The 20,261-nt window shown below is 36.3% G+C and overlaps 1 protein-coding gene across 1 annotated transcript; it reads left to right on the top strand.

The window, feature by feature from the left end:
* Positions 1–2,729: 2,729 nt before the first annotated feature.
* LOC125866208 (uncharacterized) lies at positions 2,730–8,540 on the top strand. The gene is made up of 9 exons (XM_049546522.1): positions 2,730–2,933; positions 3,594–3,678; positions 3,828–3,898; positions 5,866–5,980; positions 6,087–6,166; positions 7,074–7,158; positions 7,229–7,309; positions 8,089–8,183; positions 8,387–8,540. Exons 1-9 carry the CDS (start codon positions 2,824–2,826, stop codon positions 8,514–8,516), a joined length of 852 nt encoding a protein of 283 aa, XP_049402479.1. The 5' UTR covers positions 2,730–2,823; the 3' UTR covers positions 8,517–8,540.
* The last annotated feature ends 11,721 nt before the right edge of the window (positions 8,541–20,261 follow it).

Below are 20,261 nucleotides of genomic sequence, written 5' to 3' on the forward strand. Positions count from 1 at the left end.
TTTATAGGGAAAAGACATAAATTATTTCTCAGAGACCATAATGCATTCTGCTTGATATTAAGAATAACATCTACCACTTATAAAAATAACAACTTAATTTTTTATGAATAAACCATGAAAAATTTGATATAAAAATATTCAAACATAAATAAACGTTGATATTGTTGTGAGTAGTTTTCTGTTAAAAGAATATCATTTAATAATATTAATTATATTAATTATTACTCCTCACATTATTATTTATTTTGAAATCGTATTATATTTCAGTTGGTTTTATCAGTACTAACTATATGTGACTTGCTTATGAAATTAATTCTTGAAAAGTTATACAATTAATCTAAATAAAATCAATTTAATGCACATAATATAATATTTTTTGACAATTTTAAGTCAAGTTACTGCTTATTATTCTACTATTTGTCAGGTTAGGACAATCTTCCAAGAAAAAAAAGAAAGAAGGAACAACAACATTTTAAATAAATTATAACAACAAATGAAAAAAATAAAAATAAATCATAAATTTAATTCAAAATACAATTATATTTTATAATATCCGCGCAATGCGCGAGCACGTATACTAATTTCTTTTAAAAAGTCAAATATTTCTCTCAAAATATATGGCCAAGCATAGTAAAACTTCACCCAAAAATGACTTGCCAAAAATATTTGAGAATCTATGGCCAAACACTAGATAATTGATCAAGCTTTTTTCAATCCATATGTATAATAAAGCTAGACTTAGGAGAAAAGATCTGACATGCTTTTAAAGCCAAGAATGATATTTATCTTCTTTTTTTTCTCAATTTTTTGATGTTTTTCGTAATTGTTCCTATTTATATCATATAATTAATTTCTTAAAACAAATTTCTTAATTACATTCTCTTAATTATTGATCTCTTTTTTTCAGTTTAAAAAGCTTAAAAGTCACTGTGACTAATTTAGTAATACAATTATTATTTTTTTCTAAAATTTCGAACTTTTCTTTATTATATTGTAATAGAATATGCAGAAAATTGAATATACTCAACATTTTTTTATTCCTGAAATTGCTCCTTTGCTTTGCAATGTGTATCTTGTGGTGTATACCGAATTATGAAGAACATGATTTGAAGGTCTGTAACCTATGTGCTTCTCCGTATGTAGTGTATTTGTGTGTATTATTGAGAGGCTACAAAGTGAGTGTATGTAATTGTATCTCCTTGCAAAGTGAGTGCATTACTCGATCATATGACTGAGAAGACGAATCAATATTGTTACTTTGAGCCATTTGTTGGTTAATATCATCCACAACTATATTTTCATGCTCATAGACCATAAATATTTGATCACTCATTTGGTATTCTCATAAATAATTATGTAACACTTCACAAACTATGACAATTTTCACTTGTGTGTCAATACCATAATGATTCATGCCTTGTTTCACTTGTGTGCAATAACACATTTTCAGTGATTAATTTTGTGCTAAAAATCAAACATATTGAAAATAGTGATTATNATATTGTGATAGAATATGCAGAAAATTGAATATACTCAACATTTTTTTATTCCTGAAATTGCTCCTTTGCTTTGCAATGTGTATCTTGTGGTGTATACCGAATTATGAAGAACATGATTTGAAGGTCTGTAAACTATGTGCTTCTCCGTATGTAGTGTATTGTGTGTATTATTGAGAGGCTACAAAGTGAGTGTATGTAATTGTATCTCCTTGCAAAGTGAGTGCATTTCTCGATCATATGACCGAGAAGACGAACCAATATTGTTACCTTGAGCCATTTGTTGGTTAATATCATCCACAACTATATTTTCATGCTCATAGACAATAAATATTTGATCACTCATTTGGTATTCTCACAAATAATTATGTAACACTGCACAAACTATGACAATTTTCACTTGTGTGTCAATACCATAATGATTCATGCCTTGTTTCACTTGTGTGCAATAACACATTTTCAGTGATTAATTTTGTGCTAAAAATCAAACATATTGAAAATAGTGATTATCAAACATACATCACCAATTTTGTCTTTTTTCATATTAAATTGCTTTAAATATTTTCATATGTAGCTGAAAGAGACATTTTTTACAATGAAAAATCAAAAAAGTATTACTCCCTCTGTTTTTATTTATATTCACCAAATTTAAAGTAATAATAAATTTATGTTGGTGAGAACAATAAATTTTAAAAAGTAATGATGTGATTATAAATTTTATTTACATATGAAATAAATGGTTAGTAGATATAAAAGTGGGGTTGTTTTAACATAATATAAACTTGTGGGTCAATTTTTGTATGCAAAAATCTCAAATTATAATATGAAATTCCCATATCATGATTTTTGGAGAATATGAAATACCATCCCATGATATGAAATCATGAGATGGAATCAACGTGAAATAGCATGTCCAAAAGTTGATTCCATCTCATGATATGGTATCGCATGACCAAACGCCTACTTAGTGAGATGATATAATTTTTTTTTTTTATAATTTTAGTTATTCATTATAAAATATCCAAAAAGTATAAGTACTTTCTATCTTATTTTAACTATACATTATAATATATCCATTTTTTTTTTACTTTTTAGAAAAATAAACGACCAAACTGTCTCATTGACGTCCTTAACCACAATCGACTATGGAGTGGGCTTCTTAGTGGGCTAAAAGGCTTGAAAACAGAAAGGCATAGTTTTACCCAACACATCATGTGGAAATCTTCATAACGCAAAAGCATCAAATCACAGAAAGAGTGAAAAAAAATAAAATAAAGTTAACATTTATCACAATTGACAATCTTGAAACAAACATTGAGTGAGCATCATGGATTCATCAAACCTTACATCACTTCCAGAAGAAGGCTCAGAAGAAACCCATAATTCCCACAATCTCCCTTCTGCCTTTTCTTCTGCCCCTACTCGCCCTCCCATTCAGTAAGTTCATTTCCCCAAATTAAAAAAATTGAATTTTTGGGTGCTTTGGTTTCTAATAAATTTGATTTGAAATATGTGATTCACATTCTTGTAGTTGTTGCTTGTTGAAAGTTCAATCTGTGTTAAAGAAAGCTAGTATAGCTTGTTATAGTGTTAACAACTTCTACTGATGTAAAAATGGCAATTCTTTTTTAGACTTCATAGATTTCTTGAAATGTTCGGAGGAAACTCAATGCCTTTTGCTGTTAATATATATGCGCTTCCCAAGTGCACCTTATGAAATTTACATTACTTAATTAAAAAAGCACGTCTACTTGATGCTAACATATTAGAGGGATTTGCCTTCTGGGTCGAGCTCGTCGTACGGGGCATGACTAGTGCGGGTTACCTCTCCTATGTGGTTTGCAAGCTATTGCATAGGAGCGGTGCTTTTACCATGTGCGGACTGAAAGGGTCGCGGCTGCAGGTTTCCCTTGTCATAAAAAAAAAAAAGTTGGGGGTTGGGGAGTATGGGGGGTTCTTTTAGTGCTTTAGGTCAGATAAAGGTGCCTCTATTTGCAATTCAAAGCCAGAATCCTAGAAGTGTAGAGATTTATTGTTTTTGATTAGTTATATTAAAGTATTATTTGGTTGAAGATTTTGTCTTAATTATCTCTGCAGGACTTCTTCACAGAAATATGCACCTTCAGACTGGTCAGGTTATTTCGATCAAGAGGATGACATTCAGATCCCAGATTCAGATGATGTTTGTGCTAACTTCTGTTGAATTTTCTTAGTGAATATTTTTTCTCTTTGCACTTTGTCACCCCCTAAGAAACAACAACAGCATTTCTTTATGCTCTTCTTTTTGCAGTCAAGTAGCAAGATCATCTTTTATTTGCTTTGTCATTTCAGGTATTTCATGTTTATATGGCAGGGACAGAAGGGCCTGTTATTTTTTGCCTGCATGGTGGTGGTTATTCTGGGTAGGTATTCTGGTGCAATTTTCTAAGATCTAATCCAAATTATTAGTGTTTCTTATGTTTCTGTTGTAGCAGTTGTGGTTACAAAGTGTATAACCACATTCCATTTTATGGTTTAATTTGGACCATAACAAAGGCATTTAATCCTGATGATTTTTTTTTTTTTAACATTTAATCCTTATGACACTTTGGTCTACAAACAAAAAGTGATATGGGAGCAACTTACATTTGAACCCTTCTTTTCCACCTTTTCTCTTAAAAGAATGAAAATATTGAATTTCAACCTTCTTATTAATAATCATAGCCAAACAAAATCCGAGTTAAGACATCCAAATAATGGAGTATTCCTCACTCTGCATGTTTGTTCTTATGGGCAATCCTTTTGCGCTAATTGACCAATAATACATCAAAGTCCAAAAAAAAGGAGCTTTGCCTGAGTAGAAGCAAGTGACTTGGAGGGAAGAGGAGAAGATCAATTTTATGGCCTAACCTTAAAAACAAGATGCAAAAGATGTATAGCAACTCCTTTATTTACAATAATAGTAGTTTAGTTTGACTTGATGCATACTGTGCTGAAGTTGCTTCATTTTCCCTGTGCTTATGCCAACTGTTTAAGAATCATCTGACTGCAGAAGATGCCAGAGAGATCAAGAAAAAGGGGAATCAGGAAGAGCCAAATAGGAAAGCTTGCACTTCCTTGTTCTCACATTTTGGTAGAAAACAGTAATTTGATTGCAGAATGGCTTGGTTAAGGGTGGAGAATGATATGATTATACCATTTGAAGGGGAACCTTGTCCTTCGTATAACTGCTGTATCTTGATGTACAAGCCAAAATCCACTGCTTACATAGAACAATTAATGAAGAAAGAAGTATCTTTTGTTACTTCTAACATCATTCTGACTAGTATGGAACAAACTATTGTTTCTCTCATTCTAAATAAGTTTTTTTTAAAGGACATGAGGTATTTGCCCTTGGGTTCGGTCTAGTGGTAAAACGGCACCCATTATATGTAGGTTAGGCGCACGTTACTGGTTTGAACCCTCCCACAGCATAGAAAAATGCCAGGTATTTAAGTGGAGAAGAGTGGAGGTAGGCTCATTAACCATCAAGTTTTGAACTCCATGCCAGCTAACCCTCGGGGATTTCTCGGTTATAAAAAAAAAAGAGACATAGTGAGGTATTTCTCCAAGCTGTGTTTCTATCCCTGCCAATTTAAAGACATAGGGAGGTAGTCCTCCAAGCTGTGTTCCTATCCCTGCCAATTTTCTAGATCATCGATCTAGCTAAGACTCAATCAGCTATTCTTGAGAGAATCTAAGAGATGTTGAACAAGGGAAACCCAAAGTCCACAGCTGTTATTGTGGTTGTGCCACAAATTTGTATTTTATATAGTCACAAGCTTGGCGTGCTATAAAGAATCTTTTTGTAGCTTTGTGTCAACTCTCAAGGGAATGGACTTGGGAGTTCAAGTGTCTTCTAGCTGAGAACTTGCGTGGAAGAGGAATTTGTGCCGACTTTTTGGGGATATTTGGAAGCTTTCATCTTACAAGTGAGGAAACTTAGTGAAGACAAGGAGCTGGGTAAAAACTTAGGTGGTGGATTTGAGAATAAAATTAAATGTAGTGCAACTACTTTATGTTTTATTTTTCACTTGAATGCTAGGTATCTTGCTTTGCCAGTAGCCTTCTGTTCAAGAAGTTACTTTAGTGACTCCCTTTTTTTTATAGGTCAGACGACCTTAAAAAATCTTGATGTCCATGCTCTTATACCATTTAGTCAGTTTATTTAGTGAATTCCTTAGTTAATTCAAGATGCTTGGAAATGTTCTTTCTGTTGGAGGGTACAGAGACTGTTGGTGAATGGTTTTGCTTGCTCTCTCCCTCTATCTGTGTCTTGCTATGAAGTAGTTGAACATCAATTTTGAAATTCAAAACAGTATGCTAAATCTATGCAGTTTTATTTTCTCAGGCTCTCATTTGCATTGGCAGCAAGCAAAATTAAGGAGAAAGCTAGGATAGTGGCCATGGATCTAAGAGGACATGGAAAGACATCTACACAAAATGATGTAGATTTGTCTATTGAGGTACCTAAGAACGATGTATCTTGCTACTATGAGCTTCAGCATTTGATGCTTTTGAGAAACTTTTTTTGCCCCAATTCCCATGTTATGGTGGACTAATTGGTTGCAGAGGCTATGCAGTGATGTGTTTTCTGTTTTGAAGACCATGTACGGAGATGCTCCGCCTGCAATTGTGCTTGTTGGCCACAGGTTGTACTTTGTTCATGAAGTTAGTTCATATTCAATTATTTACGCCTTTATTTGACTAGTTACTACGTTGGGAGTAACTTTGTGAATAGATAAATATCTACTTACAGCACTAAAGGTGTATGCGATGCTGGGAGCAGAACAACCCATAGGAGATCAGTCCCAAATAAGTATTATATGCTAATCAAAAACATAGTTTTCAGGATCATACAGTTTTACGACTAATAAAGGATCAATTCTTTGGAGACTGTATATACAGCGCTTTAGATTGCATTCAGCCTTGGTACATAAATCTAAAGTAGCCATTTCTGTTCATGCCAAAATGTTTGGAGGATTTCTTCGCTGTCATCTCTGCTGTGTTAAGCTAAATAAAAGATTCTGTGTTATATCATTTCTAAGTAGCTGCAAGCTAAGAGGCACAAAGCTTTTTACTTGGATGCAATTTCCCTGAACAATTTTTTTACATTAGCTCAGTAGTTTTATAACAGAATGACTTGTATTAGTGTAGCAGTGGTCTGTAAACCAAATCAATCTCTGTCGCAACGATCAGACTGATGATTACTTGGAATTTTTAACTCATTTCTTTGCCACATTTCTTTGCCTTTTTCCATTTTATCTTCCAGTTTGAAGAGTCATGAAATGTATCTTTTGTTGTTTTACTTTTCTCCATTTTTTGGTTGGTCTGAATTCCTGTCATTTCTTCCTAGATATTTGTTACCAACAATGAAAATGGTTTGCAAGCATAAGAAATAAGGAAAAAACCTTTACATGTTTTCCCTTGAAAGAATTTTTTGTCCTGCTGTGAACTAACTATTTTTGCTTTATATCTTGATCACCTGCATGCTTGGGTTAAATGTTTTCTGTACCACAAATAAGAGGTGGTGCTTAGAGTTTTCTGTTTATGTCACAGTATGGGAGGTGCAGTTGCAGTTCATGTTGCTGCAAAGAAATCACTTCCAAGTTTGGCTGGCTTGGTAGTTGTGGATGTTGTTGAGGTTGTCAATCTTTCTAACTTGTTAGGATATGCTTTTTATTTCATTATGTACTGATTTCCTAATATATCAGGGTACAGCAATGGCATCATTGATTCATATGCAGAAGATACTATCGAACAGAATGCAGCATTTCTCGACCCCTGAAAAAGCGGTACCCAATGCTTAAAACTCCTTCCATTTCTGACATCAGTCTTGCGCACCTCTTATCAAATTGAGCAAAGTTTATTATTTTGTTTTTAGTCAAGTAGCATTGTTTCTCAGGTAGGGTTTGGTTTATATTCAATCTACCCAGCCCAACCCGAAAATATTATTTTCCATGAAAGTATGAAAATCACTATCAGAGGGAGTACTCTGCAATAGTCTATATTTTGACTATGTATATCATGTTACTGCTGTTCGCTTCGTGTCCTGTGCCTGTTAAACAACAAATTGTTTCTAATTTAATAAAAATAACACATTGTTTTTTCTATGGAGCTAGCTCAGTTTTATTTTTGGATGTAATATCTTTTGTAATTTTGCAATCTTCTTGATGCCATCAATGAAATCATTTACTTCATCAAAGAATAAGTACATGTCATTGAGGAAACAATCTAGTCACTTATTTTTGTTATTTTTTTGTTGACAAATACAGTCTTGAGTGTCTGACCACCAATGTCACATAATCAGGTGAACGATTTTCCATATGACATCTCCTTGTCATCTTAAGTAACTTTCACACCATAACATTGTGAAGTTTAACTCACAAACCTTTTTCCTACCCCTCTAACATAGCATGATTTATCTGTTATAACCAGAAAACATCTTGGTTTATACTTATTTTCCTCTATGTAGCTTCTACTTTGTTAGGATTTGAGTTTACAGGAGCTCCTCTTATCCCTTAGATCTTTTGCAGCTCTCATGTTTTTATTTGGAAATTTTATGCATCTACAGATTGAATGGAGTATCAAATCAGGCTCTTTGAGAAATATTGACTCTGCCTGTGTATCAATCCCCAGCACATTGAAATATGATGACTCAAAAAAATGGTGTGTAACCATGTATATTTTATGGCATTTCTTTACTTTTATTTTATTTTTATTTTAGGGATGGTAATGGGAAGGGGGAGTTCTGTCTTTCAGTTTTCTTTTCAGACTAGTAAGTAGTATGCAGGTTTTCTAGATGTAATAATTTTTTTTGGTGTTGGCTTTTGATGCTTCTAATTACCCATTGACAAACACTTATACTGCAGTTATACGCATAGAGCAAGACTTGAAGAAACTGAACAGTTTTGGAAAGGGTGGTATGAGCTATTCTTTCTGCTTATCCAGTCTAGATCTTTTATATATCCTGACATATTGTGCTACTTCAAAAATCACTGAATCTTTGATTTAGGGTCCTAGGAGACCATGGGGGACTGTGTTGCATCAGTTGTCTATCAATTAGCCTCCATTTTATAGGGAAACACTGTTTTTTGGTTCTCTGTGCAATTTCCAAATCATTTTTATTTTTCTTCTCCCTTGCCTGTGATCTTGAAGGTTATGGTAGACCAATTCATTCAGTAAGATAGCAGTCACTTTAAATTACTACGGCAACCAAATGAATATTTAGTCTTTTGTGATCAGAAAGATATGAATTATCTTTCCTTGCACACTCAACCTTATTTTCTGGAGGGAGGGTACAATTGTAAAGACTAAAGTTCATATAGTTTCGCTTATTATCCTCTTACTCGCACACCTACCAACTAGAATGACGTCAGACTAACCCCAAAAAGTAACTATCACTCAGAAATGGAATCTAGCCTTTGGGTTCAGTTCAGAGTTCTACCTTCTAGTCTTCTTCCTTAATCAGGAAAAGCCTTTACGCAGGTATGAATCAAATAAAAAAAAGTGAATCCAATCAGTACCATGACGAAAAGAAGGCTCTGAGAGGTTACAGATTATGATGGACCTACTCCTTTAAATATGTAAGGAGTCTGTGAAGTCCAATACATTAATAAAATCATGAATAATTTTCTTATTACACCAACTATTCAACAGTTAAACACATCTAAATCTACACATTGCTTCTGGTCTTTCTTCAAAGCACCAATGATTTCTTTCTGATCAAACTGACCATAGGATGCACATTGGGGTTAGAAACCTATATTTTTCCTTGCCACTGTACTTGCCAGTTTGTTACACATGCCTTCACATTTCCTGACATCTATGTACCTGAGACAGATTAAAATACTGAAGTTACTATTTAAGTGGGCCTTCAATCATTGAATTGTCTGCAAAATTGATAAGAATCGGGTTACTTGAACGAAAAACAAGAAAATAATGTGGAAGCAAAAGTACGAAGATTAAAGGAAGAAAATTAAAAATAGGTGAAATTTAAGAATAAAATCCCCAAACTTCGACTCCTATTTATAGACGCTACATTAGACTCCTTTTCCAACAAGGATGCATTATAATCTTTTCCAAGTAGAATTCTATATATTATTCTTGTTCCTACTCCTATTCTAGCACTTCCCCTCAAGCTGGTGCATACATGTCATAAGTATCGAGCTTATTATAGATGTGATTAATACAAGGACTAATGAGGGACTTGATGAAGATATCTGCAAGAAAACTGGTAAGGACTGCTTTGGATGTCTAGGCAACCTCAATGTAAAGGAACAAATTAAAAAATTGCCAGAAATTGGTGTAAAATATATGAGCTGTCTCAAAATCAAGAGACTAGTAGATCTTGAACAATAAATTAGCCGAAAAAGTGGCCTGAATAGTCTCACACGCCGATGCATGGTCAGATCTCATCAAAGGTGATGATCTCCTGGGCAGTGTGTGAAGTCCATAGGAGGTCAATTCATAGTGGCGCTGGTTGTAGTTTTATCGCAGGGAGACACGGTACCTTTTGGTGGTGTTGGTTTTCGTACAACACTAACGAAAAGTAAAATTACATAAGTCACATCTGAGAAGTCACCAAAAAGATGCACAGAACTACGCAAATTAGATATGAGGAGTCATCGAAATGATGCACAGTGCTACGTAACTCAAATATGAGAAAGTAGTCAGGATTAATGCACAGTTCTACACAAATTAGATATGAGAAAGCAGTCACCGGAAAGATGCATAGTGCTACACAAATCAAATATGAGAAAATATTCACCTAAGAGTTGCACGGTGCTACAAATCAAGTATGAGAAAGTAGTCACTAGATGCATGGTGCAACACAAATTGGATATGAGAAAGTAGTCACCGGAAAGATGCATAGTGCTACACAAATCAAATCTAAGAAGCCACCACAAAGAAGTACGATGACTACTTTCTTTGTCTCAGATGCGTCTCAAATCATTCCTTCTCAGGATGATTATTTTTCATGCATATAGTATTGCCAACTTTTGGCAACATAATCATTGGCTAGATGGGTAGGTGTATGAATTATAATCGCCCGCCGACTGTTAAATCTTTGTTTTTATGCTCTACCAGGATCGTAGAAGCTATGATACCATGCAAGAAATATTGGAGAATAATAATATAATATTATTGAATTGTGTCTCTAAATTATTACATTGAAACCCTATTTGTAGATGCTACATTGGACTCCTTTTCCAAGTAGGACACTACATTACAATCCTTTTGTGAGTAGTATTCTATATTCTTGTCAGACCCGATTCTACAATCTAGCCGAGACATGGTACTTGGAACCACAAGTGATCCCAAGCTAACCCTTGGCATAGCATATCATATGAAAACTAAAGTGGAAGCTATAAACAAAAGCATAACTGAAATAGAGTTCAAGAATATGTCTATTACAATCGAGTACTAATGTCTAGAAACCTCTAAATTGAATAAAACAATTTGCGAGGAAAATAAAAAAATAAAAAATAAAAATAAACGATTTGCGACAAGACCTCGGATTGCTTGAAAGCTAACACAATTGAAGTGAATAAAATCTAATGACTCACAACTGAAGTCCTCTGAATGCGAGGACTCACTTCAATGCTGAAAGTAGAGGAACTTAGTGAAACGTCTGCCCATGAATCCTTATCAGGGGTGCTGAAATCTACATCATGAAACGATGTAGTGCAAAATAGAGTCAATGCATGGAATGTATTGGTATGCAAGGTAAGGGCTGAGATCAATAGTTATACAAGCAACTGAAAGAACTATAAATTTGAGCATGAGTTATACACAAACAATAACCGAAGAACTGAGAGTCAAAACTGTGACATGACATAATATTAGAGAAACAAAAATGTATATCTGAGACCATATTTTCTGATATCATATCTGAAAGGATGCATATCTGAAAATCTTATACTGATAATATCAAGAAAATATAAAATAAATTAAGTAAATCTTTTAGGTTGGAGTTTCTTATAACCGACATACTTCGTGTGAGCTCATGATGCATCAACTTACAATCCCAATTAGGGAGGGCTCCCCTATACCTTGTCAGGGTATAAACCGTGTCTGTCTAATGTGGATCCACTAATCTGAGCCTCTCAGAGCCAAATGGTCAACCGATAAAATGATGAAAGGTAATCCTACGGTAGCACATAGTTCTGGAATTTGGGCTATGTAGAACCCTCGTTTGCTCGGTGCTAAATATTACTCCCACAACATACTAACCATATAGCTTATAATAAAATATCTGTTAAGCTTATCTAGAAGCTTATCATGAGTCTTGTTCAAAATCTCTTTCTAAAACTTATCTTGTTGTGAGACGAAGCTCAAATCTTGCTTTCTAAAATCATGTGCTGAAATCTTTTTCTGAAACATATCTTTCAAATCATGATAATAATTTTCTAGAACATGCATAACTAGTAGATTCTCAAAATAATTTTCACAATAACATAAAGACACTAAAATCATGTTTAAAATATAAATTTCAAGAATCATAGACAAAAATCATGTCAAGAACTAGTAGGGATGACAATAGGAAACCTTGCTAAGCATAAAAAGGAAATATAAGAGTCAAAATTCATAATCATGAGTAAGTAATTTAAGAAATGATGCAATTGGATTATAAAAATGGTGAATTTAAAAGTGGGTTTATAAATCCTTACTATTGAATTGAATTCATGATAAATTTTGGGTATGAGGATGAAAGAAATTCCTCCTTGGAGTCCTACATACCTTGAATCACTCCAATTGAAACTCTAACGTTGAAGAGGAACCCCAAAAGTCGCTTCTTGTACCTTGAGATGAGTTCTTGTTTTCACTAGATGTGAGAGGGAGTATTTGATGTTAGAATATTGTTAAGAATTCGTGATTAGAGATTGTAATTGTTTAGAAGCACTTGAGATACATATGAGGAACATACCTTGGTGTTGGAGATGAAGGAGAGGAGAGAATTTGAGAGAAAATAAACCAGAAGTTGTCCAAGATGAGTGCCCAAGTGAACCCCCAACTTAAATTAATAAATAGAGCAACTTAAAATCGCGGACACATAAAATTGTCTTGGTGCGGCGCACACTGCCATTCTAGTAGTCTTTCAGTAAAATGCTCATAACATTTTACTCAAGAGTCAGATTGACGAGCGGTCGATGGCATTGGAAAGAAGACTCGTAGACCTTTAATTTGATAGGTCATTGGTCACCTAACTCTTACTATTCCGAGAGATATGGTTATTTGAAATTGACCTTTGTATTAACTCTTGCAAAAAACTTTGCCGATAGAAAGGCTTTGAACTCAATGTAGTGCTAGAGGTTTCTTATGACCCTAAACCACATTCTATACAGTATATACACTTCACACACCTAGTAGAGGACCTTAATACACGTACAAATTAGAAATCCTCGGGCTCAAGTTTATATGCATACAGAGCAAGATTCGGATCTATGCTTAGAAATTGCGGGGCATTACAATTCTATTCTTGTTTCTACTCTTATTCTAACCGTTGTAAATAAATTTCAAGTAGCCAATACACAGAGGTGTAAAAATAGAAACTCTCAAATAATAATAATGTTGTTATGAAAAATATCAAAATTCACTCCTAAATATAGGGGAAATCTATCCTTAATAGTAGGAGATTCAAATCATACTTTTATGGAAATTACAAATGCTAAACCCTAACTAGGAAAGGATGTAAAATAATTCCAAACTTCTTCCCTAACAAAACAAGAAATAAGTGACAAAATATGCACCAAAACTTGCACTCAATTTGGGCGTGAATCAGCTCCTGGTTTTGGGCACAATTTCAGCCTTTTTGGGCTTTAATTTTCAGCTCCTTTGGGCATGCTAATATGCCCCCTTTGGTCTCTCCTTTGGGCCCCAATCTTCCTCCTCTTGGGCTTGGATTTGGACCATGACATATGTTAGAACTTAGCCTACTATTCGGTACAATTCTTGGGCTTTTCTTCCACAACATACATCTTCTTGATTTCCCATTGAACCCCAACAACCGTGGCTTGCAACTCCTTAGCTTGAGACCTTGATGACAATCTTATGAAGGCTTCTATCTATGTTGCTCGGACTCTTCAAAAATGTCAACGGGTGCTTGTCGGATTCACTCCGAGACGGGTGCGGCATCAAAAGTGAAGAGTCCGCGCAACTAAGGCTTCTATAGCTTCATTTAGAGCCGTCAATATGGGCTAGGCCCGTTGGGCTGCCTGGTCTAACCCGTGATTTGATAGGGCTGTGCTACGATTTTTGGAGCCCATTTAAGAAAAGGGTTTTTTAGCCCGGCTTGAATAAGCCTGCCGATTTGTGGGGCTTGAGAAATATGGATAGGGCCGGCCCGTGGGCCAAATTAAAATTAATTAAAAAATAAAAATAAAATAGAGTATTAAAAATAACAAGAGTCTAAACTCAAATCTGTTTAAAGTTTGAAATATTACAGTTTAAATACAAATTATATTTATAAAATATGTACTACATAAAATAAAAAATCACTAAAATTTCCAANTGAATAAGCCTGCCGATTTGTGGGGCTTGAGAAATATGGATAGGGCCGGCCCGTGGGCCAAATTAAAATTAATTAAAAAATAAAAATAAAATAGAGTATTAAAAATAACAAGAGTCTAAACTCAAATCTGTTTAAAGTTTGAAACATTACAATTTAAATACAAATTATATTTATAAAGTATGTACTAAAGCATACTCCAAACCATCAAATAAACACTGACCAAAATACAAATACAAAATGCTCTCAGGCACTTTAATCGAGGTCTGTCAGCTTTTAGCTTAAATTATTCAAACTCTAGATTTCAGATGGGTGGATCCGGCAAGGCTGCCGGACCACACCCAATAGGGGAGGATATCATCTTTTACAATGCAGGGTTCAAGTCCTACGACATTATGAGATGCAAAGATGAGGTTGGAAAATGGTTTGAATGGGTGGAGCGCAGCAGAAAATTGATGAGAGGAGTGAAAGTTAGCATTAAAGTCCTGAAATGGATAGTTGCAGTATTTATTGAAGCTTCAAAGGTACACGGAAGGACAGTAAATAGGTGGAACCTGAAGGACCACTTTGCAGAGTTTTATTGCACTCTTAAATACAATGAAAGTAGAAGATACATCAGCTTCATAGCATTACAAGGTCAAAACAAGTCTGTCATAATAACTCCGGAGTCCACACCCAATGGAGGCTGGGGGAATATAGCTCACAAGATTGCTGGGTTCATTTATGAGCCAATCAAAACACAGGGGACAGCAGTGAAGGACAGAAAACAGCTTCACAAGTCTTACAAAGAAGCCCTCTTCCAAAATAGATGGATGACGGAGGCAACAGAGAAGGTCGAAATACAGAGTACAGCGAACAAAGTAAGAATCACAGGTGGTGAATCGCAGCCAGTTAATGATCTCTTGAATAGGTGCATCGTAGGAAAATTTCAATGCCAAGCAGACGAAACCCCCAGTTTGAACGATGTAAGAAGATGGGCTTGTAATTCGTGGAAGTTGGCGATACAAGTCAAAGTGTATGCCATGAATGATGGGTATTTTATGTTTGAATTGCCATCCAAAGTGGCAGCAGAGCATGTATTAACAGGTCAATGGATCTGGAGGAAGATGAAGTTGGGGCTCGAATGGTGGAAACCAACGATAGGCTGCTGGCCGGCGGAGATAAGGAGAGATTGGGTATGGATTAGGTTGTTGGGTTTACCTATGAATTTGTGGTCACTAAAAGTCTTCAAGGAGATCGGTGACATCTGTGGAGGCTTTATCGAGACGGAGGAGGAGACTTCTCTCAAGAATCACCTTCATTGGGCCAGAATCAAAGTACGAGGTGATGGGGAGAGGATTCCTAGAGAAGTAGAAGTAACCTGCGATGGCTTCACTTACACTATTCCGGTGTGGTGTAAAGCTCCAGTCATAGTAAGATTATCAGAGGAGAGGAGAAAGGCAAATACCCAGTGGTCAATACCTAGGATCAGCTTTTGTAGAAGATAAATGAGGCACAACCTACGAAAAAGGTAGATGGGCACGTGGGGACTTCCAGTGAGGGGTCCCGCATGTAAGTGGGCCTGAGATTTAAAGGAGGGGAAAATAATGTGTATAGCAGGAAAAAGCTAGGTCAAAAGGAATTTTTGGGCCCAAAGACTTTGGGCCAAAAATTTTTGGACCCAATTGTTGTGGAAAATTCTAGAGCCCAAACATCAATTACCTATCCTGTAGATATAATAAATATCGAGATATCAGCAAACAAAGCAAAGGAAAACAAATCTCAACGCCAGATCACGCAATGGAATAGAGACCGAGGGGAGCTGGAAGTCGCGAGACAGAGTGTGGAGATGGTTGTCACGGATAGAGAAGAATTGGGGGAGAAGAGTATAACGGTAATGTTTCAACCACTGGAGGAGGAGAATTTAGACGGAGGTACAGAGGAAGCTATTCCATTGGGCATCCAATTTCCAGAAGAAGACATGAGCATTTCGGACTGGATACAACAAAATATAACCAAACTAAGCTCAGAATTCGGGGTTAATTTCAAAGGGTGTGAGGAAAAGGCAAAGGAGTTGTTGATGAAGATCGATAGCAATAAACAAGGAAACAGGGGGAACAGAGTAAACAAACAACAGGCAAGAGGAAAGGATTATTAGAACTAAAAAGATTGCAACTGGATTCTAAGTTCTATAGCAATGGTACTAGAAGTAAAGGGGGGGGGCGGTTTGGCCATTATGGATCAATGAATTTAAAGGAATGTGAGGGGGCTGAATTGTGGGAGGAAAAGGAGTATTACCAGGAACATGATAAGAACTTGGAAAACAGATGTGGTATGTTTTCAAGAGACAAAAATGGAGGGGGAGATTGCTAATAAAGTTAAGGAAATCTGGGGTAGTAGGTGGGCAGATTACATGCAACTCGAAGCTAGTGGGACGAGGGGAGGCATAGTAATTATGTGGGATAAAAGAAGATGGGATGGGGAGGTGAGTAGTGTGGGTGCATTTTCAATTTCTGTTTGTTTCTCTGGGAAGAATCTGGATTTTAAATGGCATCTAACAGGTGTCTACGCCCCGAATGATAGAGCAGAAAGGGAAGAAACTTGGTGGGAGCTAGGGGCAGCAAGAGGTCTATTCACTGGCCCTTGGGTCCTATGTGGAGATTTCAACACTGTGAGGTATCCTTCTGAGAAGTACAACTGTAACAGAATCAACAGGGCAATGACAGAGCTATCAGAGTTCATTGAAGACATGGAATTAATGGACTTAGATTTAGCAGGGGGAGAGTTCACTTGGAGAAGAGGGGACAAACACTTCACAGCAGCAAGGCTAGACAGGTTTCTGATCTCTGAAGAATGGGACTCAAATTTCAGGAACATTAAACAATCTGTCTTACAGAGAATAGTCTCAGATCACTCCCCATTAATGCTACAATATGGGGAATGGGGGACAACAAAATCATATTTCAAGTTCGAAAATTGGTGGTTGACTACTGATGGATTTAATGATAGAGTTAAGACCTGGTGGGAGTCTTTTCGCTTCCATGGAAAACCAGACTTTGTACTGGTAGCGAAGCTAAGGGCCTTGAAAGCTAAGTTGAAAGAGTGGAGCAAGACCAGGCAAGGCAATCTGAGTCAACAGAAGCAATTGGTACTAAACCAATTAGCAGAATTTGAAATGATACATGACCAGAGAATTTTAGAGGAAGAAGAGATAGTTTCCAAATTGGCTCTTACTGCTGAGTTTGAGGAGGTGGCTAAAAAAGAGGAAACAACATGGAGACAGAGCTCTAGGGCAGTATGGCTTAAACAGGGGATAAGAATACAAACTTCTTCCACAAAACAACAAATGCACATAGAAGAGTCAACACTATTGATAAGATTAAAGTCAGAGACGAGCTATTGACTGAGCCTGCTGAGATACAAAAGGAGATCACAGAATACTATGAGAAGTTATATGCTGAAACTGAGGACTGGAGACCACACTTAGAAATGATAGGGTGCCCTACGATTGATGAGGATGACAATAACCAACTGATGGCCCCTTTTGAAGCACATAAAATCCTAGAAGGCATCAAAGCATGTGCCGGGGACAAGGCCCCTGGCCCAGATGGTTTCTCCATGGCTTTCTTTAGCCAGTGTTGGGAAGTCATCAAAAAAGAAGTGGTGGCAGCAATTCAAAACTTCCATGAGGAAGGGGTATTTAAGAAGAGTATAAATGCTACTTTTGTGACCTTGATACCCAAGAAGACGGGGGCTGTGGAACTAAATGACTTCAGACCAATAAGTCTAGTAGGAGAAGTGTACAAGATAATTGCAAAACTTTGGCCGAAAGACTGAAAAAAGTGATACATAAGCTAGTGGATAGACAACAAATGACTTTCATTAAGAATAGGCAGATCATGGATGCAGTATTAATAGCCAATGAAAGTGTAGATTCCAGAGAGAGATAAGAAACCAGGGATCCTATGTAAACTGGATATCCAGAAGGCATATGATCATTTGATTGGAACTTTTTGATGAATCTGTTACAGAGGATGGGATTTAGAACAAAATGGCTAAAATGGATTAGATAGTGCATAAGCTCAGTGAAATTCTCTATTCTGATCAATAGAAGCCCATGTGGCTTCTTCTCGTCATACAGAGGTCTGAGACAAGGGGACCCCTTATCCCCTTTTCTCTTTATCTTGGCCATGGAAGGACTAAACAACCTATTTCAGACAGCAAAAGTAAAGGGCTGGATCAGAGGTTTCCAAGTGGGAAATAATACAAGAAATAATCTAGAGATTACTCATCTACAATATGCAGATGAAACTCTAGTTTTTTTGTGATGCAGTAGAGGAGCAGATGCTGATTTTAAGGGTCATCTTCAATATTTTTGAGGCTGTTTCAGGTCTGCACATAAACTGGAGCAAGAGTTTCATCTATCCAGTCAACACAGTGATAAATATTGAAGACCTAGCCAATACACTAGGAGGGAAAGTGGGTGAATTACCAACAACCTACTTGGGAATGCCTTTGGGGTCTAAGAGCAAGTCAAAAGAAATATGGAGTGGAGTAATTGAGAAATGTGAAATGAAGCTTGCAAACTGGAAGTGTCAATATTTATAGTCAAGTGGCAGACTAACTCTAGTTAACAGTGTCCTGGATGCCCTTCCCTCGGACATGATGTCATTATTCCTTATACCAGCCAAGGTAACCAAGAGATTGGATGCGATTAGGAGGAACTTCTTATGGCAGGGAAGCGAAGATAAGAGAAAGAACCATTTGGTCAAATGGGAGGAACTGCTGGTAAGTAAGAGAGGGGGTGGACTCAATATCAGAGAGCTGAAAACCCAAAACAAGAGTTTGATGATGAAATGGTTGTGGAAATTTGTCTCACCAGAAGTATCTCTATGGAAGGAAGTAATAATAGAAAAATATGGCATGGAGGATAAATGGATGACAGAGGTGGTCACCAACCCTTACAATTGTAGTGTATGGAGGTCTATCAGGAACCTATGGCAGCTGGTCAAAGAGAGAACAAGCTGCAAGGTGGGCAATGGAGAAAAAGTAGCTTTTTGGAATGACATTTGATGTGGACAGGAAGCACTCAAACATGCCTTCCCTGTACTACATAGTCTGAGCCAAGGACAAGAAGCAACAGTGGCAGAGTTATGGACAGGACAAGGGTGGAACCTGGTTCTAAGAAGGGGACTAAATGATTGGGAGATGACAACCATAGCAAGATTTCATGATATAATGCAAATGGCTACCAATCTGACAAGAGAGGAAGATAGACTAGTATGGAAGGGGGAGAGAGGGGGAGAGTTCACTGTAAAATCAGCATACAGAGAACTCAGGTCTACGGAGGAGCAGCATGCAGGATGGCCCTGGAGGATGATCTGGAGAACAGAAATTCCCTACAAGGTAAATTATTTCACATGGCTCTTGGCAAAGCAGGCAGTCTTGACACATGAGAACTTAAACAAGAGGAAACCCAATCTACGCTCTAGTTGCTATCTATGTGAAAAACAGGTGGAGACAGTCAACCATTTTTTTTTACACTGCAAATGGACTGATCAATTGTGGCAGATGTTTATCCAAAAGAGGAAGATTAAGTGGACAAAGCCTGAGAGTATTATAGAAGTCCTACAATGTTGGAACAGGGATGGAAATGCAGGAAAAAATGAGAAGAGATGGAGGATTGTCCCAGCTTGCATTTGGTGGACAATTTGGAAGGAAAGGAATCAAAGATGCTTTGAAGGAAAACAGAACAATATCCAAAAGATAAAAGACTAATTGCCTAGGGCTTTATTATTTTTGGTGTAAGCAAGTAGTGATAGGAGATGCTGAAAATGTGTTTAATATTATTGACTGGTTGTAACTAGAAGATCCTAGGAATGATGTAAGTAAAACTTTTTGGAGGGGGACTACACTTTGATGTAGTATACCTGTGGATATATAGAGGTAATGTTACCTTTCTAAAAAAAAAATAATATTTTCAACTTCAAATTTTCATTTTTTCACCCCTACCCTCGATCCCCCCACCCCCAAATTTTTTTTTATGTTTTTTCTTAAAAAATATTTTCAACTTCAAATTTTTATTTTTTCACCCCTATCCTCAACCCCCAGCCCCCTACCACGCCCCTCCCCCACCCCCAAAAAAAATTTAAGTTTGTTTTTAAAATATATTTTCAATTTCAAAAAATATTTTCTACTCTAGTAAAAATAAAAGATATTTCTCAAAAACATTTTTCATTCATAAATCAAACACTAAA

This window comes from Solanum stenotomum, chromosome 5 (assembly GCF_019186545.1).
Source record: "Solanum stenotomum isolate F172 chromosome 5, ASM1918654v1, whole genome shotgun sequence".
In the NCBI taxonomy this organism is placed as follows: domain Eukaryota; kingdom Viridiplantae; phylum Streptophyta; class Magnoliopsida; order Solanales; family Solanaceae; genus Solanum; species Solanum stenotomum.